The following is a 12,878-nucleotide window of genomic DNA, read 5'->3' on the forward strand; positions in this document are numbered from 1 at the left end:
CCATAGCATTGCCAGGTGTGACCCCCCCCCCCCAAACAAACGAACAAAAGTCCTGATTAGACTAATGGCACCACTGAGAGGAGGAAAAAGACACCCTCAGAAAGGGAGAAGCTTCAAGAGAAACAAGTTTATAAGAATATGAACAAGGGGCTGGACAGCTAGTATAGCAGGTAAGGCCCTTTTATAGCCCTGAAATGCTGAATAATGATGTATAGAATTGACTTTGTATAATATATAAGAGAAGGGCAAAAGAGACAACTCAATGGATTGAGTTCATGTTTTGCATGTGGGAGCAAGAGTTCAATTTCTGGCACCATATGGTCTTTCTTTTCTTTCTTTCTTTTTTTTTTTTTTTTTTGGTCACACCTGGCAGTGCTCAGGGGTTATTCCTGGCTCCATACTCAGAAATTGTTCCTGGCAGGCACGGGGGACCATATGGGATGGCGGGATTCAAACCAATGACCCTCTGCATGAAAGGCAAACGCCTTACTTCCATGCTATCTCTCCGGCCCCACCACATGGTCTTTCAACCTCCTCTGAAAGATACTTTTATTTGGCTTGTGTGGTGTTGGGAGAGGGTGCCACATCGGTGATGCTCAGTGCTTTTTTTTTTTTTTCTTTTCTTTTCTTTTCTTTTCTTTTTTTTTTTTTTCCGGCCACACCCTTTTGATGCTCAGGAGTTACTCCTGGCTCTACATTCAGAAATCGCTCCTGGCAGGCTCAGGGGACCATATGGGATGCCGGGATTCAAACCACTGAACTTCTGCACGAAAGACAAACACCTTACCTTCATGCTATCTCTTCGCCACGCCCCCCCCCCTGTTTAATTCTTTAAAATTATATGCATGGTTAAGTTTTCATTGAAAAATATAAAAAATAAAAATGTGTATTTTAAAAATGTATGTGTCTAGGGATTGAGAGATAGTACAGCAGGTAGCAAGCTTGCTTTGCATGTAGCTGACTTTATTTTGATCCCCAGCACCGTATATGGTCCCTTAATCCCCACCAGGAGTAATCCCTGAAAGTAGATTCAGAGTATGCCTTGAGCACCCCTGCATTGACCCTCTCAAAAATTTTAATTGAAAAATGTGGGTCAAGTTAAAATTGGTTCACATATAAAATTAAAATGCAATATTGGGTTAAATGAATTGTACAAAAAATAGACTATTTGGTGACATAATAGAGTTAAATCATTATTTTAGCCATAGGCAGTTTGATCTTAGTATGTGATGACTTGAATCTCACTGTACCCTTTCCTGTAAGTAACTTTTTGGGAAATGATGCCTTTGGGAAATAATGATTATAATGATTGTAGGGCTGATAAGAGAATTAATTACACTATATTTAGCACTTTACATTTTTATTGCCTTGTTATTTTATAGAGTGAGGATTTACTCCCTCAAGTATACAAATAAGAAAGTTGAGGCTAAATTTGGTGAATTAATGCCTAAAATATTATAACAAAGAATTGATTGTTTGACATCTAAACTCGGTCTATATGATTCCAAGTACAATCCCTCTTTTCCAATGTCTTTTTCTTTTATAATTTTAATTTTATTGAAATGTTCCCAACATTTTTAATAGAACCTGAATTAAATGATACTTAAGATCTTTTCTTTTAGGTCTTCCTTGTGATTCGGTAGAGAAAGTATATTTGAATATTTTTGCTTACCTTTTTTGGGCCACACCTGGTGGCACTTAGGTTCTACTCCTGACTCTGCACTCAGGAATTACTCCTTGCAGACACTATGGGATGCCTGGGATCCAACCTGGATTTGCTGCATGCAAGGCAAATGCCCAACTCGCCATTCTATCACTCAGCCCATGTGAGTTTTTGTTTGTTTGTTTGAATAAGTTTTATTGTTAATTAAAAAGTGTTTTCTGGGGCCGGCGAGGTGGCGCTAGAGGTAAGGTGTCTGCCTTGCAAGCGCTAGCCAAGGATCAGGACCGAGGTTCGATCCCCCAGCGTCCCATATGGTCCCCCCAAGCCAGGGGTAATTTCTGAGCACTTAGCCAGGAGTAACCCCTGATCATCAAACGGGTGTGGCCCGAAAAACCAAAAAAAAAAAAAAGTGCTTTCTGTTTTTAGCTATACCAAGCAGTGTTCAGGATTTATTTATTTATTTATTTATTTATTTATTTATTTATTTATTTATTTATTTATTTATTTATTTGTGGTTTTTGGGTCACACCCAGCAGTGCTCAGGGGTTATTCCTGGCTCCAGGCTCAGAAATTGCTCTTGGTAGGCACGGGGGACCATGTGGGACACCAGAATTCGAACCGATGACCTTCTGCATGAAAGGCAAATGCCTTACCTCCATGCTATCTCTCCGGCCCCAGTGTTCAGGATTTATTACTAATTCTGCATTTAGGAATTACTCCTGGCAGTGCTCAGAAAACCTTATATGGTGCTGGAAACGGAACACCAGTCAGCTGTGTGCAAGGTATGTGCCCTATCTGCCCTATTATTCTAACTTCTTAGATTCATTATTTCAAATTAGTCCGACGATAGAAAGCAATTTTTGGTTGTTTGTTTTGGGGCCACACTCAGATGTGCTTAAGAGCTTAATCCTGACTGCACTCAGGTACCACTCCTGGTGGGCTCAGAGGACCATATGAAGTGTCAGAGATTAAATCTGGGTCAGATGATGCAAGTCAATCATCTTATCCACTGTACTGTCACTTTATCCTCCAAATAAAACATTTCTAAGAAAGCTTGGCATTAAATAAAGTTTCATTAAGGTTCCCATTGAAGTCAAGACTATAGAGACATATGTGGTTTGCTTATCTTTTGATAACTGCACCTATACTTTCCCATTGAGTGATCACCACTCACTGGGTTAGTTCACAAGGCTAGATGATTCAAATCCACCTTCACTCTTAGTGCAGATATGGTGATGATTCTTCTTCTTTTTTTAATCTCTGCATTTGGTTAAGGAATAGTATGTGACTTTTATCAATACAATTCAAAGCTACTCATCAGACATTTTTTTGATGCCTTTATTTTTGTGTTTTACTTTGAGGCTATACCCAGCAGTGCTCATAATAACTTATGGATTCAGTGATTACTCCTGGTAGATTCTGTGAGCCATATAAGGTACCCTGAATTGAACTAGGGTTGGCCACAAATGCAAGGCAAATGCCCCACCACTATACTAGCACTCCAGCCCTACATGCCCCTTTTTCTTCTGGGCTTTACACCTGAAACCTGAGACAGTTTTTCATTGTTTTGTTCTTTTTTGATTTTGGGGTCACTCCCGGTGGCACTCAGGGGTCACCCCTGGCTGTGTGCTCAGAAATTGCTCCTGGCAGGCTCAGGGGACCATATGGGATGCTGGGAATCGAACCCGGTCAGTCTGTGGTTGCTGCATGCAAGGCAAACACATTATCGCTGTGCTATTATTGTTTCTGCCCTGAAACCTGAGACAAAGTCTAAAGCTGTTTGGGTTCCTCTGGAAATAATGTTTTGTTTTGTTTTATTTTATTTTATTTTATTTTATTTATTTATTTATTTTTTTTTGTGGCTTTTGGGTCACACCCGGCAGTGCTCAGGGGTTACTCCTGGCTCCATGCTCAGAAATTGTTCCTGGCAGGCACGGGGGGGACCATATGGGATGCCGGGATTCGAACCGATGACCTTCTGCATGAAAGGCAAACGCCTTACCTCCATGCTATCTCTCCGGCCCCTATTTTATTTTATTTTATTTTATTTTATGTTATCTTATTCTGGTTTTGGGCTACACCAGGTGGTGCTCAGATGTTACTCCTCCCTCTGCACTCAACAATTACTCTTGGCAGGCATGGGGGTCTATATTGAATGCCAAGGGTTAAACCCAGTTCAGCCACTCTGACTATCTGTGTGCAATGCAAATGCTTTACCTGCTGTGTTTTTGCTCTGATACCTGGAAATGAGGTTTTAATCCAGAAAGAGGCATAGTATAGCAAGGAAAAGAGGCATGTTCCTAATGACATTATTTAAGAACCTGGATCTAATTGCTTGAAGCAATATATTTATTGCTTGAAGCCAATATATTCTAAAACTTTTCAATGGGTTAGTGAATAAATTCCTTTTGGTTGATTAGGCAATTAGAGTCAAGAGCAAGAAAGTCCTAGGCTTACATGAGGAACAACTGAAATGTGAAGGTATTTGGATAGATGGATGGAAGGAAGGAAGGAAGGAAGGAAGGAAGGAAGGAAGGAAGGAAGGAAGGAAGGAAGGAAGGAAGGAAGGAAGGAAGGAAGGAAGGAAGGAAGGAAGGAAGGAAGGAAGGAAGGAAGGAAGGAAGGAAGGAGATAAAATAGGGAAGAAAGGAGGGAGGGAAGGAAGGAAGGAAGGGAGGGAGGAGGGAGGAAGGGAGGGGGGAGGGAGCGAGGGAGGGAGGGAGGGAGGGAGGGACAAACTGAGTTCAATCCCCAACATCCCATATGGTTCCCCAAACCTGCCAGGAGCAATTTCAGAGTGAAGAGCCAAGAGTAACTCCTGAATAGCACCAGATGTGGCTCCAAAACAAAACAAAACAAAACAAAACAAAACCAAAAGACAGAAACAGAACATAACAGAGGGGTCAGAGCAATAGCACAGTGGGTAGGTCATTTGCCATGACTGCAGCTGACTCAGGTTTGATCCCTGGCATCCCATTTGTTCCCCGGCGACTGCCAAGAGTAACTCCTGAGTGCAATCAGGAGTGACCCTGAGCACTGCTGCATGTGGCCCCAAAACAAAGCAAGCAAATAAACAAAGAAAGAAAAGAGAATAGAAATAAAAAGAAAAAGGAAAGAAAACAGAAGGAAGGAAAAGAGAAAAAAAGTAAAGGGTCACAGGAAACTGGATTTTTAACTTATAAAAATGAAAACTCAACAGATTGGTGATTGGTTTTTGGCTACATGCCCAGTCATAATTCATTATCAGTTCTGATTTCAGCAAATAGTATAATAGAAATAGTTCTGTAGAGGTATGAAAACCAACCTGGATAATTTTCCCAACAAACCAAGGTACTGGCTGGAGTTTCATCTTTTTGATATTTTCAGTCAGCACATTCACAAAAATTTCATAGTCTGGCTTTGGAAGAACAACTCCAGGAAACAAATCTGATATAATTCCCTGTTAATAAGAATTCAAAAAAGAGGAGAAAGGGTAAAATACTGAATTCTTGATTTAACAGTTTCTTAGAATGAGAGACATCATTAGCAGAAATCTTTAAAAAATTCCAAACCTCATTTATTTCCTGTACTTAAACTCATCCACAAATACATCTTTCAACATTATCTCTCTCTCCTTTCTCTCTCTTCTCTCTCTCCTCTCTCTCTCCTCTCTCTCTCCTCTCTCTCTCCTCTCTCTCTCTCCTCTCTCTCTCTCTCTCTCTCTCTCTCTCTCTCTCTCTCTCTCTCTCTCTCTCTCTCTCTCTCTCTCTCTCTCTCTCTCTCTCTCTCTCTCTCTTGTTTTTGGGTCACACCTGGCAGCGCTCAGGGGTTACTCCTGGCTCTATGCTAAGAAAATCGCCCCTGGCAGGCACAGGGGACCATATGGAATGCCGGGATTCCAACCACCGTCCTTCTTCATGAAAGGCAAACGCCTTACTTTCATGCTATCTCTCCGGCCCCTCAACATTATCTCTTAATGTCTCTTTCCCTGCCAAATTAAAAAAATTGTAAATAATAAGCCTATCATCAACTGTTCTCAGAATATACAAGAAAGTCATAATTTTGTTTTTTGTGGATTTCATAACCAGATTAAAAAAACATAAAATGATTACAACAGAAAATATGTCATCTCTGATAAAAACAACTACTCCATACCAACAGAAAATATACCTTTAGTAAAACCATTTTTACTAAATCAGGAATTCCACTGACTTAAGCACTGGGGTGGGTATTTATTTATCCATAGAGATGGAAAAGGGTTCAGAGGGTGGAGAGGGTGGTAAGAAAAGATGAACCTCTTCTGAAAGTTTAATCTCACTACTTGGTCAAGATCCCAAGCTACTCCTCACCTGAAACAGCGGAACATCTTGAGCCAAGAACTTGGCCAGGTTGACATCAAGCAAGGCTCGGAGCAGCAGGACGCTTTCATTCTCCTTTGGATACTTGAGCTTCAGGTTGCCAGCAGCAGTGAGCACAGACTTGACTGCACGCATGCCATAGTCATAGTGGTGCTGGGAGGAGAGCTGCTCGGAGCACAGGCGGTAAGTTGCGACAATCTTCTGGGCTAGGCTGGGAGGGCAAAGACAACTCTAAAGACATCTAAAAGATATCTTGTATTCATTGGATATTCCCAACATCCCTGTGCCTTGCCCCTTTAGAAAACAAGCTTGCCCATGGACTTGATGGAGAAGCTCTGTCATTTGAAGACCTTTTAATACTGAATTACTTAAATAGTAAGTAAAGAAAGCATTGTTTTAAGGAAGCATTGTAATGATAGAGTAAGGAAAGCAAAAACACACATAACATACTTGTATGCAAAATTAGATGCATATCTGCAATACTTGCATATATGAATGCATGTACACCCATATTTGGGAAAATACACCAAATTATTAATGACTCCAGTCCCTGGAGAGGAGGAATAAAGGGTAAAGAAGATGAAACTCACTTTTTGATTACTTCAGTGATATTACAATTTTCCTTTTCAATGGTTTTTGTTTTTAATTTTAGGGAGCCAATTCAAATTATAGTATATTGAGCACACATCTCATGTGTATACTAGGTGCACTGTCATTTCCTATTCTTACTGGGCATATGATTGAACCACATTTGCTATCCCATCATGCCATTAGGTGCCATGTGAATAATGGAAAATGGCTACTAGCAGGGATAGTCTATTAAAATCCTCCTTCATGAGTCCCACCATGCTCATGAGCGGTAGTCATGATATAGAACTAACTTAGCAATTTTCCTGGAGAAGAACTGCCTCCGATAGTAAATACCAGCTACAGGGATTATGGAATCAGGCTAAGTCTTATATAGTTATGTGCATTCCCTATGCAGAAATCCTCTAAAAATGCCTAATTCATTTAAAGTTTTTGTTTGGTAGCTACAACCAGCCAGTGTTCAGGTAATAATCCTGACTGTAGTCAACTCCCATGACTAGTTGGAAACCATGTGGATCTGGAGACAGAATGAAGACTTCCTGCATATATACAATTCATTGTACCCAGTTCATTGAGCTATTTATTTGTCTCCAACCTAGTTTAAAATCAAAGATTTACTTTTTTAAAACTTTATTGATTGATTGATTTCTGGGGTTACTCCTGGCTTTGCACTCAGAAATCGCCCCTAGCTGGCTGGGGTACCATATGGGATGCCTGAAATCGAACTGGATCCCTCCCATGTTGGACACATGCAAGGCAAACACCTTACCACTGTGCTATCTTTGGCCGCTAGATTTATTTATTTGATTAGCTAGTTATTTAGTTAGTTTTGGGAGGCACACTCAGGGGTTACTTTTGGCTCTGCCCTCAGGAATCATTCCTGGAAGGCTTGGGTTACCATATAGGATGTGGGGGGCATACAAGGCAAATGACCTACTCTCTTTGCTATTGCTCTGGCAGCACAAGCAAAGACTTATTGCTACTCACAAGCATCTAGTACAGAACTGGGCATAAAATGGGTGATTCATAATTTAAAAAAGTTAATGACTTGAATAAGAAAATCATTGTAATTTTGATTCTCTTGTAGAAAATAAATAAACCTCAAATAACAACCAGCCTTCCAGCCTAGGAAGGTCGACACCTTCTATGAGAGTATCTGCAGCTTCTTGGATTAAGAACAAAAACACAGGGCCTGGAGCAGTGACACAAGCCACACTGCCTTGCGCTTGCTAGCCTAGGATAGACTGTGGTTTGATCCCCAGTATCCCATATGGTCCCCCAAGCCAGGAGTGATTTCTGAGCGCATAGCCCCTGAGCTTCACTGGGTGTGGCCCAAAACAACAACAATAACAACAACAACAAAAAAGAACAAGGACACAATGAGACAAAAGGCCTTTTGGTGACCAATCTGAAGCAACCAAAAAAATCTAATTGATGGTGGCAGACAATATAAAAGACAAACGTAAATTTTAGGCTTCAAACTTGTGTTCTCCTTTGAATATGTATTTTGCTTTCTTGTCTCTATGCTTCTTTGCTTGCCTTTTCCACTCTGGAGAAACCCATGTTCTCTCAAACATGCATTTCCCTTTTTTTTTCTCCTCTCACAGATTTTTTTTTCTTTTCTTTTTGGGCCACACCTGGCAGTGCTCAGGAATTACCACTGGCTGTGCTAAGGAATCACTCCTGGTGGGCATGGTCTTATGAAATGCCAGAGATGAAACTCAGGTCATCTACATGCAAGGCAAACTTCCTCCCTGCTGTATTATTGCTCTGGCCCCTCTATAAGTTTTGTTCAATAAAGCTATCTTGCTTCACTAAATAGAATTGATCAATGAAGGTAAGTTTATGATAAAAATTTATCATTTTTAGTAATGACCTATGTATGTATGTGAATCATAAGAAGCAGTATAATATTTAATGAGTTTGAAGTCAATATATTGTCTTGACAGTAGCAATATTTTTATTATAAATTATATTAATTTTTCCTCTTCAGTCTTAGAATACTTTTTTATTTACAATCTTGTCCTAAACCATGTTATAGTGTATGTGTGTTTGTGTGTGCACTCTTAAGTACATGGTAGGTAGGAGATGAGTTAATTAATAGCTATTTTCTTTTACAAGCTTAGGTAAAGAGTCCTCAGTTCAACTTGAGAATTTGAGCTACTTTCATTGTCTTGGTAATTTCAGGATCAAGGCCAAAACTATTCTATTTCATTCTGTTTTGTCTGGGGGCCACATCGGGTTTAGGGATTACTTGTACTCTGTACTCAGGAATCACTCCTGGTGGTGCTCCAGGAACCATTGACCCTCTGGGGATTTACCTGGGTTGTCCTCTGGGATTTACCTGGATTTACCTGGTTGTATGCAAGGCAAGCACCTCACCTGCTGTACTGTCTCTCTTAATTAGATCAAACCTCTTCTAATATTTCTCTTTTCTTCCAATGTGCAACCCACTAGGCATGGAGAGATAGCACAGCGGCGTTTGCCTTGCAAGCAACCGATCCAGAACCAAAAAAGGTAGTTGGTTTGAATCCTGGTGTCCCATATGGTCCCCCATGCCTGCCAGGAGCTATTTCTGAGCAGACAGCCAGGAGTGACCCCTGAGCACCGCCGGGTGTGGCCCAAAAACCAATGTGTAACCCACCTTGAACCTACCACATAAAAAAACACTTTTTCAGGACGTTTAAGGTTGACAGAATGTCAGTGTGAAATACCTTCTAGAATCCAGAAATCCCATTGAATAGAGGGAGATTTCTCCAATGAGGGCATAATCTGGCACCATCATGGCCACTGTTCGAAATAAAGCCTAGAAAAGAAATAGTCATTCAAAAGTTTCACATAGACAGTTAATAGATAGTTGTACATAGACATCAAGGGTTGGGAGAGACACATTTGTAGACATAAAGACCATCAGAATAACCATTCACACTCTTCCATGATAATCCAAGGAAGTAAGACTGGAGAACAATGCACTCTTTACTTGTTCACTATCCTTCCTGTTAACCCATTCAGATACATGTCGTTATTGAGTCTCTCAGTGAGTGTGTGGAAATATCTAAACAATTCAATTATGGAAGACTTCCAATGTCCAAAATATACAGCAGAAGTAATTTATGCTGACAGGACTAATATTTGTCAGAAAATCCCAAAGTCAAATAGATCTTTATCTAAGTCATTATTCTGCTAACTACTGTTGACAAGTTAATATAGCCCTGCTAGGCCTCAGTTCTTTCAACCTCAAAATGTACAAACCATCGTAGCCTATTCTTGTTATTGTGAAAATAGGTGGTTTCAAAAAAGTGAAGTGCTTAGAAAAGTACACAGCACAGAGTCGATTAGTACTCAATAAATATAAACATTGTTATTATTACCTTTTATCTTAGAAAAGAGGTTTGCCCAGTATGGTTAGAAGCATAAGCTTCCTGAGAATAATCCCTTGTACTTTTTGTACGACTACACTATTTTATAAAAGTTGTGCAGCTTGAATATGAATGTTATGTAGGGAGAATGCAGTGGGGAGCAAAAATGACTAGGTAGAGTAAAAATAAAAAAGAAAATAAAGAAAAGGCCCAGAGAAGTAGTACTGAGATTAGTATCCTGAGCACCAACAGGAAAGTTTTCTAAACACAGTGAGAATAGTCCCTAAGTACTGTTGTATGTGGCGAGAGAGAGAAAGAGAGAGAAATATATATAGAGAGAGTTTAAATTCCACTAAAGTATTCATGGTCTATTGTTTTGTTTTTCACGGCCTATAGTTGACCTAGAAAGGAGAATCACTCTTATTTGATTATTTATTTATTTTATATTTGCACTTTAAGCCACACTTGAGAGTGCTAAAGACTTCTGGTTTTGTGCACAAATTGCCATTCATACACCACTATTTCTCTAAGTTGGAATATGTTTCCTGATCTCATTATGTGGCTTCTTTGTGAGACCTCGGATACTTACAGAAGTTCCATACAACAAAGTACTCCCAGCATTTAAAGGTACTGATAGTTTACCTTGAGATTATCTGGAAGCTCAGCTCTACCAGCATATCCGGGGTTCATGGTAATGAAGACAGCACATGTTGGGTTCAGAGAGAGCTCGGTGCCTTCAAAGATGAACGTCTTTAACTTCCGAATAATGGCTTGTTGAATGGTGAGAATCTGCTGAGCTACCACAGACAGTACTTCCACCTAGCGGGGAGAAGGACTGGCTGACTGAGCTCCTGCTTCTGACAGTCACCCACTCCATTCTCCAGGAATTTGTCCCTTTCATTTGCCAAAGAAAGAACCCTATCACCAAAGAGTACAAACTTCACATTTAAAGTTAGGAGTATGGGAGCCAGAGCAGTGGTGCAGGTAGTAGGGCGTTTGCCTTGCATGCGCTAACCTAGGATGGACCACAGTTCGATTCCTCAGCGTCCATATGGTCTCCCAAGCCAGGAGCGATTTCTGAGTGCATAGCCAGGAGTAACCAATGAGCATTACTGGCTGTGGCCCCAAAACCAAAAATAACATAAAATAAAATAAAGTTAGGAGCAGAAACTGGAGTTTTGGTATAAAAGAAGAAAATTTCATGTTCATGTATGTGTGTGTGAGTAGTTTCCATAGTTATTAAAAACTTTATTCGTGGGGCCGGGAAGGTGGCGCTAGAGGTAAGGTGTCTGCCTTGCAAGCACTAGCGTAGGACGGACCTTGGTTCGATCCCCGGCATCCCATATGGCGCCCCAAGCCAGGAGCGATTTCTGAGCCCATAGCCAGGAGTAACCCCTGAGCATCAAATGGGTGTGGCCCCAAAAAACAAAAAAACAAAAAAAAACAAAAACAAAACAAAACAAAACAAAAACTTTATTCGTAGTACCTAGAATAATACTAAAAAAAGTAGACATTGGGCCAAGTTGTATGCTTATATTTACATTTCACCACCCAAATAGAATTTGTCACCCCCTTTATGATATCTCTTTTGTACTTATAGATATCTATCATATTCTATATATTTTATTCAATTTTGTTTTATTTAGGGGTCACATCTTGCAATGCTCAGAATTTATTCTTGGTACTGTTCTCAGGAGTCATTCGTAATGGTGTGTAAGGAGGACCATAGGCAGTGCTGGGAATTAAAGTGACGTTGGCTGCATGTAAGGCAAGCACATTAATACTTGTTCTATTTCTTGGTTCATTTAATTTGAGGTGAGGTTGATGCAATACCTGGCAATATTCAGGGTTTACATCTAACTCTACATTCAGAAAATAATCCTAGAAGTCTTGAGGGACCATAGGGATGCAAGTTGACCTCATGCAAGGCAAACATTCTACCCACTGTACCATTGTTCTGACCCTTTGAGGTTTTTTTTTTTTTTCCTTTTGGGCACCCTGCAGTGCTCAGGGTTACTCCTGGATGTGAACTCAGACATCACTCCTGGTGGTACACAGGAACCTTATGGGACACCAGGGATTGAACCCACATTGGCCATGTGCAAGGTGAACACTCTGCCTGCTATACCATTGCTTTAATATTTTTTTGGGGGTACTACATCCAGCAGAGCTTAGGGGTTACTCCTGGCTCTGCATTCAGAAATCACTCCTGGCAGGCTCAGGGAACCATATGGGATGCTGGGATTGTGGGTCAGGTGAGTGCAAGGTAAATGCCATACTCACTGTGCTATCACTCCAGCCCTATCCTCATTTAATTTTTATTCCTATTTTCTAGACTACTTTTTATACACCTTATAAACATATGCAGTGTATCTTATACATAGTATTTCTCGATAAATTTTTAAATGACTGAATGAGTATGATGAGACTATATATGTGCTTAAAATATGCATTTTGTCTCCTTCAGGTTGTTTTCATTGAGTTCACTTAAGGCCTGTTTTGTGCAAGAAGCATGGACAAGACATCAGCCCTGTGATTACGATAGCTTTGAATCCAGATAAAGATCCCCACGTTTGGGGGCCGGAGAGATAACACAGCGGCGTTTGCCTTGCAAGCAGCCAATCCAGGATCTAAAGTGGTTGGTTCGACTTCCGGCGTCCCATATGATCCCCTATGCCTGCCAGGAACTATTTCTGAGCAGAGACCCAGCACTGCCGGGTGTGGCCCAAAACAACAACAACAACAACAAAAAAAAAAGATCCCCATGTTTGTTTGAAAACCTAGTAGCAGGGTTACCTCAATCCTGTTGAACTCGTCAAAGCAAGCCCATGCTCCAGCCTGGGCCAGTCCTTTGAAGAACTTCCCCATGGCTTTGTAATCCAAACCATCTGAACAGTTGAAGACCACACACTAGAGAAAAAGAGGAGGTGG

General features: G+C 40.5%; 1 protein-coding gene across 1 annotated transcript in view; it reads right to left on the reverse strand.

The window, feature by feature from the left end:
- The window catches only part of DNAH3 (dynein axonemal heavy chain 3), a 211,421-nt gene that overhangs the window by 124,091 nt on the left and 74,452 nt on the right, over positions 1-12,878 (reverse strand). The window contains exons 30-34 of the mRNA XM_049788146.1: positions 12,744-12,857; positions 10,590-10,766; positions 9,303-9,394; positions 5,992-6,211; positions 4,968-5,102 (exon numbers count right to left, since the gene is read on the reverse strand). Of these exons, the coding sequence (XP_049644103.1) occupies positions 4,968-5,102; positions 5,992-6,211; positions 9,303-9,394; positions 10,590-10,766; positions 12,744-12,857 (738 nt within the window). The remainder of the gene's footprint in view (positions 1-4,967; positions 5,103-5,991; positions 6,212-9,302; positions 9,395-10,589; positions 10,767-12,743; positions 12,858-12,878) is intronic.

The sequence above is a fragment of the Suncus etruscus genome, chromosome 15 (genome assembly GCF_024139225.1).
Source record: "Suncus etruscus isolate mSunEtr1 chromosome 15, mSunEtr1.pri.cur, whole genome shotgun sequence".
Taxonomy (NCBI): Eukaryota; Metazoa; Chordata; class Mammalia; order Eulipotyphla; family Soricidae; genus Suncus; species Suncus etruscus.